The sequence below is a fragment of the Pseudopipra pipra genome, unplaced genomic scaffold (assembly GCF_036250125.1).
Source record: "Pseudopipra pipra isolate bDixPip1 unplaced genomic scaffold, bDixPip1.hap1 HAP1_SCAFFOLD_86, whole genome shotgun sequence".
NCBI classification, from domain to species: Eukaryota; Metazoa; Chordata; class Aves; order Passeriformes; family Pipridae; genus Pseudopipra; species Pseudopipra pipra.
The window spans coordinates 114,795-137,526 of NW_026991227.1; the positions used below are offsets into that span (position 1 = coordinate 114,795).

The window sequence follows — 22,732 nt, forward strand, 5'->3', positions numbered from 1 at the left end:
TGAGCCCCTCCAAGACCCCCCCGGGGGGAGCAGCAGCTCGCCCCCCCCCGACACAGCGAGGGGCTCCTCAGCACTGGCAGGGCCCCCCCAGCCCAGTGAGGGACCCCCCAGAGCCCTGAAAGGGTCCCCCTCCAGTCCAGCATGAGCCCCCCCAACCCAGAGAGGGCTCCCCAGCCCAGAAAGGGGTTTCCCAACCCTGAAAGAGCCCCCCAAGCCCCACGAGGGCCCCTCTAAACCAGTGAGGACCCTCCCCCAGCCCAGCCCGGCCACCCCTAACCCGCCACTACCCCCCCAAATCCAGTGAGGGCCCCCCCAACCCAATGAGGGCCCCCCCAACCCAATGAGGGCCCCCCCAACCCAATGAGGGCCCCCCAACCCAGTGATGCCTCCCACTACCCCCCACCTGACAAGGGTCTCTCCAGGCCCCACAGGAGCCCCCCCAGTCCAGTGAGGACCCTCCCCCAGCCCAGCCTGGCCCCCTCCCATCCCACCACAGCCCCCTGAGCCCCCCCCCAGCCCAGAGAGAGCCCCCCCACCCTGAGGGTCTTGTCGGTGCTCGTAGTGTAGAGGGATCCCAGCGAGTGCCAGAGCCCCGTGATCTGCAGCTGGTGCCCCACGTCGAAGTACTGGGGGGGGGGGACACACACAGGGACCCCCGTGAGGCCTGGGGGGCCACCCAGACCCCCCCATCCCCCCCCAAAGACCCCCCCCATACCCGGAGGGGCTGGAAAACGCCGCCGGTGCTGCCGAAGAGGTAAACGTGGCCCTGGTTGTCCCCGGCCCAGAGCTGGGACCCCCCGTAGGACATGGACAGCAGGTAATTGTCCAGCTGGGGGGGGAACACGGCCCTAAATGGCACCTCAGAGAGGGCAAAGACCCCCCCCCGGCCCTGAGAGGGGCTCCCCAAACTATTGAGGGCCCCCAAACCCAGGGATGGACCCCCCCGACCCAACGAGCTGCTCCCCAAACCCAGCACAGGCCCCCCCTCCCAAGCCAGTGAGGATCCCCCCAAACCCAGCACAGGCCCCCCCAACTCTAAAAGGAGCTCCCCAACCCAATGATGGACCCCCCAACCCAGTGAGGGACACCCCCAACCCAAAAAGGGTCCCCCCATCCCAGCACAGGCCCCCCCAACTCTAAAAGGAGCTCCCCAACCCAGTGATGGACCCCCCCAACCCAGCAATGGACCCCCCCAACCCAAAAGGGGTCTCTCCAACCCAGCACAGGTTCCCTTCTCAACCCAGTGAGGGACCCCCCCAAACCCAGCACAGGCCCCCCCAACTCTAAAAGGAGCTCCCCAACCCAATGATGGACCCCCCAACCCAGTGAGGGACCCCCCCAACCCAAAAAGGGTCTCCCCACCCCAGTGAGGGACCCCCCAACTCTAAAAGGAGCTCCCCAACCCAATGATGGACCCCCCACAACCCAGTAATGGACCCCCCCAAATCCAGCAGAGGCCCCCCCCAACTCTAAAAGGGTCTCCCCACCCCAGTGATGGACCCCCCCAAACCCAGCACAGGCCCCCCCAACTCTAAAAGGAGCTCCCCAACCCAATGATGGACCCCCCAACCCAGTGATAGACCCCCCCAACTCTAAAAGGGTCTCCCCACCCCAGTGAGGGACTCCCCCCAACCCAAAAAGGGGTCTCCCCACCCCAGTGAGGGACCCCCCAACTCTAAAAGGAGCTCCCCAACCCAATGATGGACCCCCCCCAAGCCAGTAATGGACCCCCCCAAATCCAGCAGAGGCCCCCCCCAACTCTAAAAGGGTCTCCCCACCCCTTGGACCCCCCCAAACCCAGCACAGGCCCCCCAACTCTAAAAGGAGCTCCCCAACCCAATGATGGACCCCCCAACCCAGTGATGGACCCCCCCAACTCTAAAAGGGTCTCCCCACCCCAGTGAGGGACCCCCCCCAACCCAAAAAGGGGTCTCCCCACCCCAGTGAGGGACCCCCCAACTCTAAAAGGAGCTCCCCAACCCAGGACAGGTTCCCTCCCACCCCAGTGAGGGACCCCCCAAGGGCCCCTGGGGGGGGCCGGGGGAGCCTCCCAGCCCCCCCTTAGCCCCCCGGGGAGGGGGGGGGGGGGGTCCAGCCCCACCTGCAGGCGCTGCAGGACCCCCCCGGCCCTGCGGTCGAAGACCACCAGGGTCCGGTCCTCGCTGCCCGACACGATGAGCCGCTCGTCGGCCGCCAGGGCCAGCACCGCGTTGGCGTGGGGCTTGTAACTGCCCACCTGGGCCTGCCCGGCTGGGGGGGCACAGGGGGCACCCCTGAGACCCCCCCCGACTGCCCACCTGGGGCCTGCCCCTGAGACCCCCCAACTGCCCGGCTGGGGGGGCACAGGGGGACCTCTGAGACCCCCCCCGACTGCCCACCTGGGCCTGCCCGGCTGGGGGGCACAGGGGCACCCCTGAGACCCCCCCCCGACTGCCCACCTGGGCCTGCCCGGCTGGGGGGGCACAGGGGGGACACAGGGGGGGACCCCTGAGACTCCTCAACTGCCCACCTGGGCCTGCCCGGCTGGAGGGGCACAGGGGGACCCCTGAGACCCCTCAACTGACCACCTGGGCCTGCCCCTGAGAACCCCCAACTGCCCCACTGGGGGGGCACAGGGGGACCCCTGAGACCCCTCAACTGCCCACCTGGGCCTGCCCGGCTGGGGGGGCACAGGGGGGACCCCTGAGACCCCCCCCGACTGCCCACCTGGGGGGGGACATCAGCAGGACCCCCCACGGCCCTGATCTGCCCCCAAGCCCTGATTCCCCCCCCAAACAGATCCCCCCACTGAGGTCCCAGTCCTGGGATCCTCCCCCCTCCCCAGTCCCTCCAGTCCTGGGGGTCCCCTCAATGCTCCCCAGGCCCCCCCCGGACCCCCCTCAGTCCCTCCAGTCCTGAGTCCCCAGAAGGACCCCCCAATCCCTCCAGTGCTGGGTCCCCCCAAAGCTTCCCAGGTTCCCCCAACGCCCCCCAGGCCCCCCCAAGGACCCTCCCCAGTCCCTCCAGTCCTGGGGGTCCCCTCAATGCTCCCCAGGCCCCCCCAAGGACCCCCCCAGTCCATCCAGTCCTGGATCCCCCCAAGGACACCCCCCCCAGTCCTGGGGGTCCCCCCAGTGCTCCCCAGGACCCCCAAGGACCCCCCTCATGTCCCTCCAATGCCCCCCAGAACCCCCCCCATGTCCCCCCAATGCTCCTCAGGCCCCCCCAAGGACCCCCCCTGGGTCCCTCCAATGCTCCCCAAACCCCCCCAATGTTCTCCAGGCCCCCTCCAGGCCCCCCCCAGGCCCCTCCAAGGACCTCCCCCAGGTCCCCCCAAAGCTTCCCAGGTTCCCCCAACGCCCCCCAGGCCCCCCCAAGGACCCTCCCCAGTCCCTCCAGTCCTGGGGGGTCCCCTCAATGCTCCCCAAGCCCCCCCCGGGACCCCCCTCCAGTCCCTCCAGTCCTGGGGGTCCCCTCAATGCCCCCCAAGCCCCCCCCAGTGCCCCTCCCCAGTCCCTCCAGTCCTGGGGGTCCCCTCAATACTCCCCAAGCCCCCCCAGGGACCCCCCCCCAGTCCCAGGGGTCCCCCCCCAGGCCCCCCCAGGGACCCCCCTCCAGTCCTGGGGGTCCCCTCAATGCTCCCCAGGCCCCCCCAGGACCCTCCCCAGTCCCTCCAGCCCTGGGGGTCCCCTCAATGCTCCCCAAGCCCCCCCAGGGACCCCCCCCCAGTCCCTCCAGTCCTGGGGGTCCCCTCAATGCCCCCCAAGCCCCCCCCCAGGGACCCCCCTCCATTCCCGGGGTTCCCCCCCCAGGCCCCCCCAGGCCCCCCCCAAGGATCCCCCCCCCATTCCCGGGGGTCCCCCCAGGCCCCCCCAGTGCCCCTCCCCAGTCCCTCCAGTCCTGGGGGTCCCCCCAATGCTCCCCAGGCCCCCCCAGGGACCCCCCCAGCCCCCCCCAGGCCCCCCCAGGACCCTCCCCAGTCTCTCCAGTCCTGGGGGTCCCCCCAATGCTCCCCAGGCCCCCCCAAGGATCCCCCCCAGGCCCCCCCGTACCTCGGGGGTCGTAGACGGTGACGGTTTTGTCGTAGGTGCCGGTGACGAGGACGTCGGGGCCGTAGGAGAGGCACAGCACGGCCGCCTTCTCCCTGGGGGGGGGGTCGGGGGGGCCCGGGGACCCCCCCAGAGGGGGGTGAAGGGGCTTCGACCTCGTCACAAAATCGGGGGGACACGGGCGGGGTGGGAACGACCCCCCTGGGATCGAGGGGGAGCTGGGGGGGACACGGGGGGGGGGGGAGGGGGGGGCACCTTCAACTGGGATTAATAAATTAATTAAAATTCTTCCTTATTATAATATATAATTTTATATTAATATAATGGTATAGGATATGTAAATGTATTGTATATTACTATAACAATGTTATAATTACATTATTGTATAATTATGTATACATAATTATATATAATGGTAAATATTAATATATTATACATAATGTAATTATATATACAATACATATAAAATATACAAAATATACAAATATATAAAATACATAAATAAATATATAAAAATAAATATAAAATATATATAAAAACATATAGAAAAATATATATAAAAATATTTTAATATATATATAAAATATATAAATATATAAAATACATAAAATATATACAAGAATATGCAAAATTATACATAAAAATATTTTAAATATATATAAAAATATATATAAAATATGTAAAATATATACAAAAATATATATAAAATTATACATAAAAATATTTTAAAATATATATAAGACATATAAAATATGTAAAAATGTATATGAATATATAAAAATATATAAATATATATATAAATATATTAAAAAATATATAAAGTATATATAAAAACATAGTAAAATATATACAAACCATATAAAATATTTTTCTATATATATAAAAATATATAAAAATAGGTAAATATATAAACATATAAATATATATATTATATATATAAAAATATATAAAAATATGTAAATATATAAATATATAAATATATATATTATATATATAAAAATATATAAAATATATAAAAATATATAAAAATATATTAAATATATGTATAAAATTCCCAACCCCCCCCCACCCCCCCGGCCGTACCTGATCTCCCCGAACTGCTGCCCCTCGGCCTCCAGGTCCCAGAGTTTCACGGTGCTGTCCCAGGAGCCGGAGCAGACGCGGGACCCGCGGGCGGCCAAGCACCAAACCCAGCCCTGGGGGGACCCCAAAGTGCTGCGGGACCCCCCCCGAACAGCTCGGGGAGGGAGGGGGGGGGGGGGGAGTTTGGAGCCCACCTTGTGTGTCCCGCTGCGCCCCGAGCCCAGAGCCTTGACCAGAACCTTCCCGGGGGGGCCCCGGCCCAGCTCCCGCAGGTCCCAGAGGTTCACGTTGCGGTCGCGGCCCCCGGAGACGCACAGGGAGCCCCCCTGGATCGGGGGGGGGACAGGGGTGAGAGGGGAAAACCCCCTGGGAGCCCCCCCAGGACACACATGGAGCCCCCCTGGATCGGGGGGGGACACGGTGAGAGGGGAAAAACCCCCTGGGAGCCCCCCCCAGGATGCACAGGGAGCCCCCCTGGATCGGGGGGGGGGACACGGGGAGAGGGGGAAAACCCCCTGGATTGGGGAGGGGGGACACAGGTGAGAGGGGAAAACCCCCTGGGAACCCCCCAGGATTGGGAGGGGGACACGGGTGAGAGGGGGATAAACCCCTGGGAGCCCCCCCAGGACACACAGGGAGCCCCCCTGGATTGGGGGGGGACACGGGTGAGAGGGGAAAACCCCCTGGGAGCCCCCCTGGATCGGGGGGGACACGGGTGAGAGGGGGAAAACCCCCCTGGGAACCCCCCTGGATCGGGGGGGACACGGTGAGAGGGGGAAATCCCCCCGGCAGCCCCCCCAGGATGCACAGGGAGCCCCCTTGGATCGGAGGGGGACACGGGTGAGAGGGGAAAACCCCCTGGGAGCCCCCCTGGATCGGGGGGGGGACACGGGTGAGAGGGGAAAACCCCCTGGGAGCCCCCCTGAATTGGGGAGGGGGAACAGGTGAAAGGGGAAAAAAAACCCTGAGAGCCCCCCTGGATTGGGGGGGGGGGGGGGGGGAACAGGTGAGGTGGAGACCCCTCTGGGATCCCCCCTTGGAAGTGAGGGGGGGGTGTGACAGGTGAGTGGGGAAGCCCCCCCTGAAGGGGGGGGGGGATCCAGGGGACCTCCTCCCTCCCCCCCGGGATCCAGGGACCCTCCCCCGGGATCCAGGGACTCTCCCTCCGGGATCCAGCCCCCCCTGTTCCCCCCCCCGGGATCCAGGGACCCTCCCTCCGGGATCCAGGGGACCTCCTCCCCCCCCCCCCCGGGATCCAGGGACCCTCCCCCGGGATCCAGGGACTCTCCCTCCGGGATCCAGCCCCCCCTGTTCCCCCCCCCGGGATCCAGGGACCCTCCCTCCGGGATCCAGGGGACCTCCTCCCCCCCCCCCCGGGATCCAGGGACCCTCCCCCGGGATCCAGGGGACCTCCTCCCTCCCCCCCCGGGATCCAGGGACCCTCCCTCGGGGATCCAGCCCCCCCCTGCTCCCCCCCCCGGGATCCAGGGACCCTCCCCCGGGATCCAGGGGAACTCCTCCCTCCCCCCCCCCGGGATCCAGGGGACCTCCTCCCCCCCCCACCCGGGATCCAGGGACCCTCCCCCGGGATCCAGCCCCCCCTGCTCCCCCCCCCCGGGATCCAGGGACCCTCCCTCGGGGATCCAGCCCCCCCTGCTCCCCCCCCCGGGATCCAGGGGACTCTCCCTCCGGGATCCAGCCCCCCCTGTTCCCCCCCCCGGGGGTCCCACCTGGAGCAGCAGGACGGAGTCCACGGAGGCGAAGTGCCCCTCGTCCAGGGAGAAGTGCTCCATGGGGGCCCCCCCGGCCCCCCAGCGCTCCAGGTGCTCCTCCAGGTCCTCGCACGCGGCCGCCCAGTCGAACCCCGACTCTGAGGGGGGGTCCCGAAAACGGGGGGGGGGGGCCCCAAAGTGTCATGGGGGGACTTGGGGGGGCACGGGAGGGTCCCCCAGAGACACCTCGGGGGGAGAATGGGGGGTACAGGGGGGAATGGGGGGGTAAAGGGGGGTCCCCAAGGTCCCCATTTCCACCCCCGAGCCCCTCTCAGAGTGTCAGACCCACAAACACTCGGGGGGGGGGTCCCCAAGGTCCCCATTTCCACCCCTGACCCCCCTCAGAGCACCAGACCCACAAACACTCGGGGGGGGGGGGTCCCCAAGGTCCCCATTTCCACCCCCAAACCCCCCTCAGAGTGTCAGACCCACAAATACCAGGGGGGGTCCTCAAGATCCCCATGTCCACCCCCGAGCCCCTCTCAGAGTGTCAGACCCACAAATACCGGGGGGGGGGGGGGTCCCCAAGATCCCCATTTCCACCCCCGAGCCCCTCTCAGAGTGTCAGACCCACAAACACTCGGGGGGGGTCCCCAAGATCCCCATTTCCACCCCTGACCCCCTCAGTGTCAGACCCACAAATAGGGGGGGGGTCCCCAAGATCCCCATTTCCACCCCTGACCCCCTCAGAGTGTCAGACCCACAAACACTCGGGGGGGGTCCCCAAGATCCCCATTTCCACCCCTGACCCCCTCAGAGTGTCAGACCCACAAATACTGGGGGGGGTCCCCAAGATCCCCATTTCCACCCCCAAACCCCCCTCAGTGTGTCAGACCCACAAATACCGGGGGGGGGGTCCCCAAGGTCCCCATTTTCCACCCCTGACCCCCTCAGAGTGTCAGACCCACAAACACTCAGGGGGGGGGGTCCCCAAGGTCCCCATTTTCCACCCCTGACCCCCCACAGAGCATCCAAACCCACAAAACACTCAGGGGGGGGGTCCCCAAGGTCCCCATTTTCCACCCCTGACCCCCCACAGAGCATCCAAACCCACAAACAGTGGGAAAAGGGGGGGTCCCCAAGGTCCCCATTTCCACCCCCGAGCCCCTCTCAGAGTGTCAGACCCACAAATACCGGGGGGGGGGGGGTCCCCAAGATCCCCATTTCCACCCCCAAACCCCCCTCAGAGCACCAGACCCACAAACACTCGGGGGGACACCCAGGACATCCCACCACCCACCCCGGGGACACCTTTGGGGTCCCCCCACCCCTCCCAGTGTATCCCAAGAAAATGAGGGAGTCAGGGGGGTCCCCAAGGAAATGCGGGGGTCTCTCGCCCCCCCCAAAACCCCCTTGGGAGCATCAGACCCACAGACACTCGGGGGGGACCCAGGACATCCCACCACCCACCCCGGGGACACCTTTGGGGTCCCCCAACCCCTCCCAGTGTATCCCAAGAAAATGAGGGAGTCAGAGGGGTCCTCAAGGAAATGGAGAGGTCGGGGGGGTCCTCAAGGAAATGGGGGGGGTCGGGGGGGTCCTCAAGGAAATGGGGGGGTCGGGGGGGTCCTCAAGGAAATGGGGGGGTTCGGGGGGGTTCTCAAGGAAATGGAGGAATTGGGGGGGGTCCTCAAGGAAATGTGTGGGTCCCCTCCTGCCCCCCCAAACCCCCTTGGGAGCATCAGACCCACAAACACTGGGGGGGACACACACAGGACGCCCCCCTGGCCACCCCAGCAGGGAACCTTTGGGGGTCCCCCAAGGCCCGGGGGGGGTCCCGGTCGCCCCCAGACCCACCTGGCAGCGGCGGGAGGGGGCGGCGGGCGCGCTGCTGGAGCCGCAGCCGCCAGGACAGGCTGTCCCGGGCCAGGTCCCGCAGCGCCCGGCACACCCGGGGCAGGACCCGCCGCACGTCCCGCGCCCGCAGGAACCCGCAGATCCGCAGCAGCACCTCCGGGGGCAGCGACAGGAGCCCCCCCCCCGAGACCCCCCCGCCGCCGCCCGGCCCCGCCCGCCCCCCGCCCGGGGGGGGACCCTGGAGGGGTCCCGGGGGGCTCTCGGGCTCTTGCGGCGGTCGCTCGGGGTCCGAGGGGGGGGCGGCGGGGGCGGGGGGCCCGTCCATGGCTGGGGGAGAGGGTCAGTGCTGAGAGGGACCACCGGGAGACGGTGGGGACCCCCCTGGGTCCGGTGTTGCCCCCCCGGGTCCGGTGTTGCCCCCCCGGGTCCGGTGTTGCCCCCCCGGTCCGTGACAGGGAGTGACCCCCCGCCCCGATCCCCCCAAACCCTCCGGTACCGGGACCTCCCCAACCCCAAATGCCCCCGGTACAGGGACCCCCCACATCTCGATCCCCCCAAACCCTCCGGTACCGGGACCTCCCCAACCCCAAATGCCCCCGGTACAGGGACCCCCCTCCCCATCTCGATCCCCCCGACTCTCCGGGTACCGAGACCTCCCCCCTACCCAGACCCTCCCTGAGCTCCCGGTACCGGGACCCGCCCCACCCCACCCCCTCAGAGCCCCCGCGTCCTGATAACCCCCAACATCCCTGAGCCTCCCGCGACCCCTCAACACCCCCCAGACACCCCCGGTACCGAGACCCCCCGACCAGGTCCGCGGTACCGGGACCCGCCCCAACACCGACCCCATCCCACTCGAACCCCTCAGAGCCCCGAACCGCCGTGTCCCGCCCCCCGAGCCCACTTCCCACCCCCCTAAATCCCCCCCCCTTCCCGCACCGCCCCCCGCCCCCCCCCGGTACCGGGTCCGGGCCCCGCCGCGTCCCGTCGCCACGGCCACGGCCGGACCCGCTTCCGGCGCGCCGCGTGCCCACGTGACCCAGGAACCCACCAATCAGCCTCGACCCTCGGCGTGACGCCATCAAAGCGGCGCCGGAAGAGACCCGCGCGCGGCCCCAGAGGGACCCACGTGCTCCCCGCGACCTCCCCAGGACCCCCCCACCCCACCCCGCGACCCCCCCACCCCACCCCGCGACCCCCCCATTGCCCCCACCCCGGAATAAACGGCACCGACACAGCGCACGGTCACCAACGGCCTTTTTTTGTGCCGCCCCGCGCGACACAACCTCGCCCCGTTCCCCCCATATCCCCCCTCCTCCCCCCCCCCCTCCCCCGCCCTGTAAACGGTAAAAAACGGAACAAAACGGGCAAAATCAAACACGTGGCACCGACTCGCTCACGACGAAGCACAACGGCGGCCGCCCGGCCCCCCCCGCGCCCCCTCCCTCCGTCCCCCCAAGCACGGGGCTCTCCACGTGTTGCTATGGACGTGTCGGGGGGTGGGGCGGGGGCTCCATGCGGGGGGGGGACACACGGGAACACGGCGGGGGGACACAGAGGAACCGACCCCACCTCAACGGGACCCTTCAGCCCCGATTTTTGCCCCCTCCCTCCAGGGTTTTTGGGGCCCCGTTCCCCCCCCCTTCCCAGGATTTTGGGACCCTTCAGCCCCAGTTTTTGACCCTCCCAAGGGTTTTTGGGCCCCCCCTCCCCCAGGGAAACTGGGACCCCCCCCTTTTTGGACCCTTCAGCCCCGATTTTTGACCCTCCCAAGAGTTTTGGGGCCTCCCTAAGGTTTGGGGCGTACCCCCCCACCAGGGTTTTGGGACCCCTCCCCAAGGTTTTGGGGAGTCCCTCTCAGAATTTTGGGACCCTTCAGCCCCGATTTTTGTTTCTCCCAGCAGGGTTTTGGGCCCCCCCCCCCAACGGAAACAGGGACCCCCCCCCCTTTTTGGACCCTCCCAATGGTTTGAGGGTCCCCCCCAGGGTTTGGAGCCCCCCCCTGAAGTTTTAGGGCCCCCTCCCCGGGTTTTGGGACCCTTTATCCCCGATTTTTGACCCTCCCAAGGGTTTTAGGGCCCCCCCCACGAGGTTTTAGGGCTCCCCCCTGCCACGGGCCCACCCCACCCCCTGCGGCCCCACCCGCAGCCCCCCTCCCTTTATCCTCCCCTGGGGGGGGGGTCACACCACTCTCAGGACCCCCCCGGGACCCTCCCCGGGGGCCGTGGCAGGGGGGGGGGACCCCACTCCCGCCCCCCCCCGGGGTCCCTCGGCCGCGTCCCCTTCGGGGTCCTGGCGCCGACCTGGGGTGGAGGGAAGAGCAGAGATTGGGGGGGGGGGGTTCTGGCTGTGCCCCCCCCCATTTTTGGGGATGCTGGGCCCCCCCCCCCCCCGCACCTGTTTGAGGGGTCACCCCCTGGCTCAGACCCCGTAAAACGCCGCCAGTCGCTCCTTGAGGAGGGGGGGGAACTGCTCCGAAAACTGCTGCCAGTTCTCCTCGCCCACCTGGGCCTTGAAGCCGTGCAGGATCTTCGTGGGAGGGGGGTAAAAATAAAGATGAGAGCCCTGCTGAACCCCCCCCCATTTTGGGGGGCTCCCCAGAGTTCCCCCCCGGGCCGTGGGTACCTTGTAAAACATGTCCCTCAGGTCGTCCTTGGGGCTCACCCAGGACGCGACGGCGTCGCAGAAGAAGATGAAATCCTGGGGAGGGGGGGAGTTTGAGATGGAGGGGGGCAGGAAAACGGGGAGAAATTAAAGGGGGACACGCACATCAACGGGAGGGTGAAGTAGGGGGGACGCAGAGGGGCCCCCTGCCCCCCCAGTTTTGGCTGGAGCCAAAGAGACCCCGACAAAATCACCCCGTCGGAAGGTTTGAGTTCCTGCTCGCCCCCAGCTCAGGGGCAGCCCCCAGCTCCCCCCCCCCCCAAAATGAGGTGCCCACCTCTCAAAACACCCTTGGGGACCACCCCAGGCCCCGGGGACCCCCCTACCTGCACAACCCCCCCCGGGTTCACCCCGATCATGACACAGATCCCCCGGAAGGCCGAGTCCTTCTCCTCGTTGTCGCGGATGTTCCGGAGCGACGTGCACCTTGTGGAGGGGGGGTGTGTGGAAACTGAGGTTCAGAGCCCCCCACCCCGAAATTTTAGGGGGTGTCAGGGACCCCTAAAAGCCCCCCTCAGACTCACCAGGGCCGAATAAACTGCTGCAGCATCGGGGCCACCTCCTGAGGGCACACGAAGCCGAGGCGCCCGATGGTGATGGCTGAGGAGAGATTGAGGATTTGGGGGGGGATTGAGGATTTTGGGGGAGAATCCCCAGCACCCAACAGGTTGGGGGGGTCCCCTCTGTGCCCCCTCAGCCCTCACCCGTGTTCTCCAGCAGGGTTTTGGGGGTGTTGGGGCGGTTGATGATCTCCACGAGGTTGGTGAGGACCATCTGCACGTAGGGTTGCATTTCTGCTCCTGGGGGGGTAAAAACAAGGGGGGGGGGGCTCAGGTGAGGTTTGGAGGGGACTGGGGGAGGTTCAGGTGAGTTTTTGGGGGGGTCTCAGCTGGGTTTTTGGCGGGTCTCACCCATCTGCATGCAGATCTCCCCGATGGCCCAGGTCGCGTTGTTGCAGACGGAGATGAACTCGGGGTTCAGGTTGGTGCCCAGGATGGGCATGAATTCAGCTGGGGAGGGGGGGGGGGGACACAGGTGAGCCTCCCTCAACTTTGGAAGGTGTCCCCCCCTCAAGGACCCCCAAAACCCACCGATACAGGGCTTGACGTGCACGAAACAGGCCTTGGTGAGGTCGCCCAGGAGGGCGAAGGAGCTTTGCCGCACCTCGGGCATCGTGTCCTGTGGGGACAAGGGCGGTTCAGGGGGGGGTCCTGGTGCCCCACCGAGGGATTTGGGGGGTCGTGGGGGGGTCCCCCCCTCACCTGCATGCACTGGAAAAGCAGCGTCATGATGTTGGAACGGGCCACCAGCTGCTCCACGTGGCCACCGAGCCCCTCGGCGAGGCCGCTCAGCAGGTCCAGGGCCACGATCATGAAATCCTTGTCGGGGGCTTCGTATTGCTCGGGGTGCTGGTTGTACATCTGGGGGGGGGGGGGGGGACAGGGGGGGTTGGCACAGAACGCTGGCACCCCCCCGGGGGTCCCCAAAATGCCACGGGAGGGAGGGAGGGGGGCTCACCATGGCCTGGGCCAGGGTTTTCTGGACCAGGGTGACGCAGCGCTGGTACACGGGCTCGCAGTAGGGCAGGAACCCGCTCTGCAGGGCCGTGGCCACCGAGGACAGGCACTGGGGGGACACCCCAAAACAGGTCAGGCACCCAAAAAACAAGATGTCCCCCCTCCCGAGTCGGGGATCCCCCCAATTTTGGTTGGAGGCAACAGAACCCACCCCCAAAACCATCCCAATGGAAGGTTCCAGTCCCTGTTCCCCCTCAGCTCAGGGGCAGCCCCCACACCCAACACACTCTGCAGACCTTTCAAAACAGGGGACAGGTACTGGGGGGACACCCCAAAACAGGTCAGGCAGCCCCAAAACAAAGTGTGTCCCTCCCCTGACTTGGGGGATCCCCCTAATTTTGGCTGGAGCCAACAGAACCCCCCCAAAACCACCCCAATGGAAGGTTCCAGTCCCTGTTCCCCCTCAGCTCGGGGGAAGCCCCCACACCCAACACACTCTACAGACCCCCCAAAACAGGGGACAGGCACTGGGGGGACACCCCAAAACAGGTCAGGCAGCCCCAAAACAAGGTGTGTGTCTCCCCCCCAATTTGTGGGATTCCCCTAATTTTGGCTGGAGCCAACAGAACCCCCCCAAAACCACCCCAGTGGAAGGTTCCAGTCCCTGTTCCCCCTCAGCTCAGGGGAAGCCCCCACACCCAACACACTCTACAGACCCCCCAAAACGGGGGACAGGCACTGGGGGGACACCCCAAAACAGGTCAGGCAGCCCCAAAACAAGGTGTGTGTCTCCCCAACTCGGGGGATCCCCCTAATTTTGGCTGGAGCCAACAGAACCCCCCCAAAACCACCCCAGTGGAAGGTTCCAGTCCCTGTTCCCCCTCAGCTCAGGGGAAGCCCCCACATCCAACACACTCTACAGACCCCTCAAAATGGGGGACAGGCACTGGGGGGACACCCCAAAACAGGTCAGGCAGCCCCAAAACAAGGTGTGTGTCTCCCCCCCAATTTGTGGGATCCCCCCAATTTTGGCTGGAGGCAACAGAACCCCCCCAAAACCACCCCGGTGGAAGGTTCCAGTCCCTGTTCCCCCTCAGCTCAGGGGAAGCCCCCACACCCAACACACTCTACAGACCCCCCAAAACAGGACAGGCACTGGGGGGACACCCCAAAACAGGTCAGGCAGCCCCAAAACAAAGTGTGTCCCTCCCCTGACTTGGGGGATCCCCCCAGTTTTGGCTGGAGGCAACAGAACCCCCCCAAAACCACCCCGGTGGAAGGTTCCAGTCCCTGTTCCCCCCCAGCTCGGGGGAAGCCCCCACACCCAACACACTCTACAGACCCCCCAAAATGGGACAGGCACTGGGGGGATACCCCAAAACAGGTCAGGCAGCCCCAAAACAAGGTGTGTGTCTCCCCAACTCGGGGGATCCCCCTAATTTTGGCTGGAGCCAACAGAACCCCCCCAAAACCACCCCAATGGAAGGTTCCAGTCCCTGTTCCCCCTCAGCTCAGGGGCAGCCCCCACACCCAACACACTCTACAGACCCCCCAAAACAGGGGACAGGCACTGGGGGGACACCCCAAAACAGGTCAAGCACCCAAAAACAACATGTGTGTCCCCCCCCGAGTCGGGGATCCCCCTAATTTTGGCTGGAGGCAACAGAACCCCCCCAAAACCACCCCGGTGGAAGGTTCCAGTCCCTGTTCCCCCCCAGCTCGGGGGAAGCCCCCACACCCAACACACTCTGCAGACCTTTCAAAACAGGGGACAGGCACTGGGGGGACACCCCAAAACAGGTCAGGCAGCCCCAAAACAAGGTGTGTGTCTCCCCCCCAATTTGTGGGATCCCCCCAATTTTGGCTGGAGCCAACAGAACCCCCCCAAAACCACCCCGGTGGAAGGTTCCAGTCCCTGTTCCCCCTCAGCTCAGGGGCAGCCCCCACACCCAACACACTCTACAGACCCCCCAAAACAGGGGACAGGCACTGGGGGGACACCCCAAAACAGGTCAGGCAGCCCCAAAACAAGGTGTGTGTCTCCCCAACTCGGGGGATCCCCCCAATTTTGGCTGGAGCCAACAGAACCCCCCCAAAACCACCCCGGTGGAAGGTTCCAGTCCCTGTTCCCCCCCAGCTCAGGGGCAGCCCCCACCCCCCCCACTCTCCAGACCCCCCAAAACGAGGTTCCTCCCCCCAAAACCAGCCCTGGGACCCCTCCAGCCCCACCTCCAGCAGCGGGAAAAGGTCCTTGTCCTCATCCTTGAGCTCGTTCCACTTCTGGATGAGCGGCGGCATCAACTTCTGGATGTACTCCTGGGACACAGGGAGGGTCACAGGGACGGGGGGGGACATGGGGGACACACGGGGGGACATGAGGGACACATGGGGGGGAAAGGCCCCCTCCCCAAAAGCCCTGAGACCCTCAGAACAAAGAGATCCACACTGGGAAATTCGGGATTCGAATGTCACGTCATCACCGGGTCGGGCGCGGGCTGGGGGGGGTTTTGGTTTGGGGGGACCCCGGGCTTGGTCTGGGGGGGGGGGTTGGTTTTGGGGGGACCCCGGGCTTGGTCTGGGGGGGGGGCTGGTTTTGGGGGGACACCGGGCTCGGGCTGGGGGAGGGTTTTGGTTTTGGGGGGACCCCGGGCTTGGTCTGGGGGGGGGGGCTGGTTTTGGGGGGACACCGGGCTCGGGCTGAGGGGATTTTGGTTTTGGGGGGACCCCGGGCTTGGTCTGGGGGGGGGGGGGGTTGGTTTTGGGGGGACCCCGGGCTCGGGCTGGGGGGGGTTTTGGTTTGGGGGGACCCCGGGCTTGGTCTGGGGGGGGTGGTTGGTTTTGGGGGGACCCTGGCTCAGGCTGGGGGAGGGTTTTGGTTTTAGGGGGACACCGGGCTCTGGGGGGGTGGTTTGGTTTTGGGGGGGACACTGGGCTTGGGCTGGGGGGAGTTTGGTTTTAGGGGAACACCAGGCTTGGGCTGAGGGGATTTTGGTTTTGGGGGGACACTGGGCTTGGGATGTGGGGGGGGGGTTGGTTTTGGGGGGGACACCGGGCTCGGGCTGAGGGGGTTTTGGTTTTGGGGGGACACCGAGCTCGGGCTGGGGGGTGGTTTGGTTTTGGGGGGACCCAGGCTCAGGCTGGGGGAGGGTTTTGGTTTTAGGGGGGCACCGGGCTCTGGGGGGGTGGTTTGGTTTTGGGGGGACCCGGGTTCAGGCTGAGGGGGGATTTTGGTTTTGGGGGGACCCTGACTCAGGCTGGGGGAGGGTTTTGGTTTTAGGGGGACACCAGGCTTGGGTTAGGGGGGTGGTTGGTTTTAGGGGGACACCGGGCTCGGGTTGGGTTTTGGGGGGACCCCGGGCTCGGGCTGAGGGGGGGTTGGTTTTGGGGGGGACACCGGGCTCGGGCTGAGGGGGTTCTGGTTTTGGGGGGACACTGGGCTTGGGATGTGGGGGGGGGTTTGGTTTTGGGGGGACCCTGGCTCAGGCTGGGGGAGGGTTTTGGTTTTAGGGGGACACCGGGCTCTGGGGGAGTGGTTTGGTTTTGGGGGGACACCGAGCTTGGGCTGGGGGGGGTGTTGGTTTTGGGGGGACCCCGGGCTCGGGCTGAGAGGGGGTTGGTTTTGGGGGGACACCGAGCTTGGGCTGGGGGGGTTTTGGTTTTGGGGGGACCCCGGGCTCGGGCTGAGAGGGGGTTGGTTTTGGGGGGACACCGAGCTTGGGCTGGGGGGGTTTTGGTTTTGGGGGGACACCGGGCTCTGGGGGGGGGGTTTGGTTTTGGGGGGACCCAGGCTCAGGCTGAGAGGGGTTTTGGTTCTGGGGGGACCCTGGCTCAGGCTGAGGGGGGTTTTGGTTTCGGGGGGACCCCGGGCTTGGTCTGGGGAGGGTTTTGGTTTTGGGGGGACCCCGGGCTCTGGGGGGGTGGTTTGGTTTTGGGGGGACCCTGGCTCAGGCTGGGGGAGGGTTTTGGTTTTAGGGGGACACCGGGCTCTGGGGGGGGTTTGGTTTTGGGGGGACCCAGGCTCAGGCTGGGGGAGGGTTTTGGTTTTGGGAGAACACCGAGCTTGGGCTGGGGGAGGGTTTTGGTTTTAGGGGGACACCGAGCTTGGGCTGGGGGAGGGTTTTGGTTTTAGGGGGACACCGGGCTCAGGCTGAGGGTGGTTTGGTTTTGGGGGGACACCGAGCTCGGGCTGGGGGAGGGTTTTGGTTTTGGGGGGACACCGGGAGCCCCCCCGGGACCCACCGGCTGGTTGAGGTGGTGGCCCACGGAGTCGGCCAAGGTGCCGATGGCGTCGTAGAGGATGAGCAGGTTCTTGTGCTGGTACTTCCCGAAGGCGAAGACCAGCGTGTCCAGGATGAAGCTCAGGTAGGGCACCAGCTCCGTGCAGGCCTCCTCCTCCAGCGTGGCGAAAGCACTGCGGGGGGGGGGGGGCCCAAAAATGAGGGGGAGACCCCAAAAAACGGGGTCAGGGACCCCCCAAACACCCCCCGGGACCGCGGGTGCCCCCCCCGGGGTCAGGCAGTACGAATCTCGCCGTCGTCACGGGAGTCGGTGACAGAGGTGTCATCACCCCCCGGGGGGGCCCCAAACCCACCCTCAGGCCCCCCAGTGTCACCTGTCACCCCCCCTGCCCTCTCCCCTGCCCTCCCAGTGTCACCTGTCACCCCCCCCTGCCCTCCCACTGTCCCCAGTACCCCCAGTTACCCCCCCACCCTTCCACTGTCCCCAGTGTCACCTGTCACCCCCCCTGCCCTCCCACTGTCCCCAGTACCCCCAGTTACCCCCCCACCCTTCCACTGTCCCCAGTGTCACCTGTCACCCCCTCACCCTCTCCCCTGCCCTCCCAGTGCCCTCCCAGTGCTCCCAGTGCCCCCAGTCACCCCCCCACCCTCCCAGTGCCCCCCCAGTGCCCCCAGTGTCCCCTATCACCCCCCTGCCCTCCCAGTGCCCTCCCAGTGCCCTCCCAGTGCCCCCAGTGTCACCGGTCACCCCCCTGCCCTCCCAGTGCCCTCCCAGTGCCCTCCCAGTGTCACCTATCACCCCCCTGCCCTCCCAGTGCCCTCCCACTGTCCCCAGTGCCCCCAGTGTCACCGGTCACCCCCCCCACCCTCCCAGTGCCCTCCCAGTGCCCCCAGTGCCCCCAGTCACCCCCCCACCCTCCCAGTGCCCTCCCAGTGCCCCCAGTGCCCCCAGTCACCCCCCCACCCTCCCAGTGCCCCCCCAGTGCCCCCAGTGTCACCTATCACCCCCCTGCCCTCTCCCCTGCCCTCCCAGTGCCCTCCCACTGTCCCCAGTGTCCCCAGTGTCACTGGTCACCCCCCCTGCCCTCCCAGTGCCCTCCCAGTGCCCCCAGTGCCCCCAGTCACCCCCCCACCCTCCCAGTGCCCTCCCAGTGCCCCCCCAGTGCCCCCAGTGTCACCTATCACCCCCCCTGCCCTCCCAGTGCCCTCCCAGTGCCCTCCCAGTGCTCCCAGTGCCCCCAGTGTCACCTATCACCCCCCTGCCCTCCCAGTGCCCTCCCACTGTCCCCAGTGCCCCCAGTGTCACTGGTCACCCCCCCCACCCTCCCAGTGCCCTCCCAGTGCCCCCAGTCACCCCCCCACCCTCCCAGTGCCCTCCCAGTGCCCCCAGTGTCACCTATCACCCCCCTGCCCTCTCCCCTGCCCTCCCAGTGCCCCCAGTGTCACGTATCACCCCCCCCACCCTCCCAGTGCCCTCCCAGTGCCCTCCCAGTGCCCCCAGTGCCCCCAGTGTCACCTATCACCCCCCTGCCCTCTCCCCTGCCCTCCCAGTGCCCTCCCAGTGCCCCCCCAGTGCCCCCCCAGTGTCACCTATCACCCCCCTGCCCTCCCAGTGCCCTCCCAGTGCCCCCAGTGCCCCCAGTCACCCCCCCACCCTCCCAGTGCCCCTCCCAGTGCCCCCCCAGTGCCCCCCCAGTGCCCCCCCAGTGCCACCTGCAGGCCGCCTCCTGCACGCGCTTGTTGCTGTCGAGGATGCGCTGGAGCAGCTCGGTCATGAGGGGCTTCAGGTAGAGCTCGGGGGGCTGCGCCACCACCCAGTGAGCGTAACGGCTCAGGGTCCAGCAGGCGATGGACCTCACCAGCGCCTTCCTGTCCGCCAGGCACCGGATCAGGTGCGGCACCAGCTCGGGCAGGTAGGGCACCATGCCCTGCATGCAGCCTGGGGGGCACAGGGGGGGTCAGGGATACCCACGGAGAGGACCCGGCATCGCCCCCTTCCAGGGTTTTTTTGGGGGGTCTTCCGGGGCTGCTTTTGGGGAGGGACCACCGGGCTGCCCCCCCCCCTGGACCTTCTCCAGGTGGTGGTTTGGGGGGGGTCGCCTTCAAGGATGGATCCTGGGAGCAGGAGCCCCTATAACCAGGACCAGAATCCCCTATAACCTGACCAGAATCCCCTATAACCAGGACCAGGAGCCCCTATAACCAGGACCAGGAGCCCCTATAACCAGGACCAGGAGCCCCTATAACCAGGATCCCCCATAACCAGGATCCCCTATAACCAGGATCCTCCATAACCAGGATCCCCAATAACCAGGACCCCTCCCCAGGTGTCATTTTGGGGGGGTCACCTTCAGCGATGGCCCCCAGGACCAGGATCCCCTATAACCAAGATCCCCTATAACCAGGATCCTCTATAACCAGGATCCCCTATAACCAGGTGTCATTTTGGGGGGTCACCTTCAAGGATGGCCCCCAGGACCAGGATCCCCTATAACCAGGATCCCCTATAACCAGGACCCCTCCCCAGGTGTTAATTTGTGCCCCCCAAGACCAGGATCCCCTATAACCAGGATCCCTCCCCAGGTGTTAATTTGTGCCCCCCAGGACCAGGATCCCCCATAACCAGGATCCCCTATAACCAGGATCCCCTATAACCAGGTGTCATTTTGGGGGCGTCACCTTCGGCGATGGCCCCCAGGACCAGGATCCCCGACTCCTTGACCACCCACTCGAGGTGGAAGAGCAGCTCCTTGAGCAGGGGCAGCAGGTGGGGCAGCAGCTCCTCGCGGAACACGTTGGCCAGGACGTCCAGGGCGGCGGCCGAGCACTTACCTGGGCACAGGTGAGGGGGTTAACGACCCCCCCCGGAACCCCCGAGCCCCCCCCAGCCCCTCACACCCCCCCCCCCCCTTACGCAGGTTCCAGTCCGACAGGGTCTCGTCGTCGTCCTCGTCGTCGCCGTCCCCGTCGCCGTCCCCCCCCCGCTGCTCCTCGTGCGCCAACGTCACCGTGCGCGACTTGTGGAACCGCGGCTTGATGTCCTGCTCGCTGTCCGGCACCGCCTCGTCCTCCTCCACGTCGCCCTGCGGGGCGTCGCGACGGGACGGCGTCATATCGCGACGGGACGTCATCGCATCGCGGCGCGACGCCATCGTATCGTGACGCGACGGCGTCGTATCGCGACGCGACGCCGTCACATCGCGGCGTGACGTCATCGCGTCGCAACGCGACGTCATCGTATCGCGACGCAATGATGTTATATTGTGATGACACATGTGACATCATCATATCACGACGTGACATCGTCGTATTGCAATGCAATGTCACCGTATCGCGACGTGATGATATCGTGATACGACACCGTTGTATCGCGACGTGATGTCATTGCACCGCAACGTAACGTCATCGTATCGTGACATGATGTTGTTGTGTCACAACAGAATGTCGTATCACAACATGACGTCATCACGTCTTGACACAACATCATCATATCATGACATGACATTGTTGTATCGTAATGCAATGTCATCGTATTGTGACGCGACGTCGTCATATCGTGATACGACACCGTCGCATCGCGACGTGACGTCATTGCACCGCAACGTAACGTCATCGTATCGTGACATGATGTTGTTGTATCATAACAGAATGTCAAAGTATCACAACATGACGTCATCGCATCCCCACATGACATCATTATATCACGACGTGACATCATCGTATTGCAATGCAATGTCACCGTATCGCGACGTGATGATATCGTGATACGACACCGTTGTATCGCGACGTGACGTCATTGCACCGCAACGTAACGTCATCGTATCGTGACATGATGTTGTTGCATCATAACTGAATGTCGTAGTATCACAACATGACGTCATCGCATCCCCACATGACATCATCATATCACGACGTGACATCGTCGTATTGCAATGCAATGTCACCGTATCACGACATGATGGCATCGTATTGTGATATGACACCGTCGTATCGCGACGTGACGTCATTGCACCGCAACATGACGTCATCATATCACGGGACGATGGTGTTGTACCACAACAGAACGTCGTAGTATCGTGACATGACGTCATCACATCCTGCCATGACATCGTATCATGGCGTGACACTGTCGTATCGCAATGTGATGTCATCGTATCGTGACGTGAAGTCATCGTGTCGTGACATCATTGCATTGCAATGTGACGTCATTGTATCGTGATGTGATGTCGTCATATTGCGACATCACTCTATTGCAATATGACGTCGTCGTATTGTGACGTCGTCGCATCGCGACACCGTCGTAACGTGACGTCATCGTATCATAAAGCGACATCGTTGAACCGTAAAGTGACGTCACCGTGTCGCGACGTGACGTCGTGGTGTCGCGACACGGGCCCCCCCCCCCCCCCCGGATCAGACAGTACGAACACAACACCCATCACGGGGCTCAGTGCAGGGGTGTCATCACCTCCAGGGGGTGGGGGGCTCCCAGTGACACCAGTACGGCCCCCAGTGATACCAGTGCCCCCTCCCAGTGCTCCAGTGACACCAGTACGGCCCCCAGGGACACCAGTACGGCCCTCAGGGACACCACTGTCCCCTCCCAGTGACACCAGTACGGCCCCAGGGACACCAGTACAGCCCCCAGTGACACCAGTACGGCCCCCAGGGACACCAGTACGACCCCCAGGGACAGCAGTGCCCCCTCCCAGTGCTCCCACTGACACCAGTACGGCCCCCAGGGACAGCAGTGCCCCCTCCCAGTGTTCCCAGTGACACCAGTACGGACCCCAGGGATACCAGTACACCCCCCAGGGACACCAGTACAGCCCCCAAGGACACCAGTGGCCCCTCCCAGTGCTCCCAGTGACACAAGTGCCCCCCTCCCAGTGACACCAGTACGGCCCCCAGGGACCCCAGTGCCCCCTCCCAGTGCTCCCAGTGACACCAGTACGTCTCCCAGTGACACCAGTACGGCCCCCAGGGACACCAGTGCCTCCTCCCAGTGACACCAGTGACACCAGTACAGCCCCCAGGGACACCAGTGCCCCCTCCCAGTGACACCAGTATGGCCCCCAGTGACACCAGTACAGCCCTCAGGGACATCAGTGCCCCCTCCCAGTGACACCAGTACAGCCCCCAGTGACACCAGTGCCCCCTCCCAGTGCTCCCAGGGACACCAGTATGGCTCCCAGTGACACCAGTGCCCTCTCCCAGTGACACCAGTACAGCCCCCAGGGACCCCAGTGCCCCCTCCCAGTGCTCCCAGTGACACAAGTGCCCCCCTCCCAGTGCTCCCAGTGACACCAGTATGGCTCCCAGTGACACCAGTACGGCTCCCAGGGACCCCAGTGCCCCCTCCCAGTGACACCAGTACAGCCCCCAGTGACACCAGTGCCCCCTCCCAGTGCCCACCTTGAGCAGGATGATGTCGATCTCCGAGTATCTCATCCCGTGCACCAGGATCGGGATCAGCCTGGGGGGGCACAGGAGGGTCGGGGGGGCTGGGGGTGAATTTGGGGTGAATTTGGGGTGGTTTTGGGGTCACTCACTGCACCAGGTGAGCTGTCAGCACGTCCTTGCAGATGGGGCTGAATTTGAGGTGTTTTTGGGGTGAATTTGGGGTGGTTTTA

The 22,732-nt window shown here is 64.6% G+C and overlaps 2 protein-coding genes and 1 non-coding gene across 3 annotated transcripts in view; all 3 read right to left on the reverse strand.

Annotated features, from left to right (window-relative positions):
* The window catches only part of FBXW9 (F-box and WD repeat domain containing 9), a 91,228-nt gene extending 81,395 nt beyond the window's left edge, over nucleotides 1–9,833 (reverse strand). Inside the window, exons 1-9 of the mRNA XM_064643850.1 lie at nucleotides 9,643–9,833; nucleotides 8,681–9,007; nucleotides 6,842–6,981; nucleotides 5,306–5,437; nucleotides 5,112–5,224; nucleotides 4,032–4,123; nucleotides 2,102–2,250; nucleotides 716–829; nucleotides 526–626 (exon numbers count right to left, since the gene is read on the reverse strand). Of these exons, the coding sequence (XP_064499920.1) occupies nucleotides 526–626; nucleotides 716–829; nucleotides 2,102–2,250; nucleotides 4,032–4,123; nucleotides 5,112–5,224; nucleotides 5,306–5,437; nucleotides 6,842–6,981; nucleotides 8,681–9,005 (1,166 nt within the window). The 5' untranslated portion in view covers nucleotides 9,006–9,007; nucleotides 9,643–9,833. The remainder of the gene's footprint in view (nucleotides 1–525; nucleotides 627–715; nucleotides 830–2,101; nucleotides 2,251–4,031; nucleotides 4,124–5,111; nucleotides 5,225–5,305; nucleotides 5,438–6,841; nucleotides 6,982–8,680; nucleotides 9,008–9,642) is intronic.
* An 87-nt stretch (nucleotides 9,834–9,920) lies between these two features.
* LOC135408921 (transportin-2) lies at nucleotides 9,921–22,708 on the reverse strand. Its single transcript, XM_064643858.1, has 17 exons — nucleotides 22,652–22,708; nucleotides 22,515–22,575; nucleotides 20,014–20,182; nucleotides 19,779–19,931; nucleotides 18,813–19,038; nucleotides 17,101–17,272; nucleotides 15,091–15,177; nucleotides 12,863–12,970; nucleotides 12,607–12,765; nucleotides 12,436–12,523; nucleotides 12,256–12,354; nucleotides 12,049–12,144; nucleotides 11,869–11,944; nucleotides 11,671–11,770; nucleotides 11,306–11,380; nucleotides 11,078–11,209; nucleotides 9,921–10,983 (listed from the first exon to the last, which is right to left on the reverse strand). The coding sequence occupies exons 2-16, from the start codon at nucleotides 22,548–22,550 to the stop codon at nucleotides 11,102–11,104; spliced, it is 1,752 nt and encodes a 583-aa protein (XP_064499928.1). The 5' UTR covers nucleotides 22,551–22,575; nucleotides 22,652–22,708; the 3' UTR covers nucleotides 9,921–10,983; nucleotides 11,078–11,101.
* LOC135408931 (small nucleolar RNA SNORD41) lies at nucleotides 21,508–21,573 on the reverse strand. The gene has a single exon (XR_010427932.1). It is a non-coding gene; the product is annotated as a small nucleolar RNA SNORD41 (small nucleolar RNA).
* Nucleotides 22,709–22,732: the final 24 nt, after the last annotated feature.

What these genes read in the sequence shown, in the direction of transcription:
- LOC135408921 (XM_064643858.1), bottom strand. Translation starts at nt 22,550, where the DNA reads ATGAGATACTCGGAGATCGACATCATCCTGCTCAAG. An exon ending in GCCACCACCTCAACCAGCCG is followed by an intron (nt 15,178 to 17,100) that starts GTGGGTCCCGGG and finishes CCTGTGTCCCAG; the next exon opens with GAGTACATCCAGAAGTTGAT. An exon ending in GCACGTCAAGCCCTGTATCG is followed by an intron (nt 12,355 to 12,435) that starts GTGGGTTTTGGG and finishes CCCCCTCCCCAG; the next exon opens with CTGAATTCATGCCCATCCTG.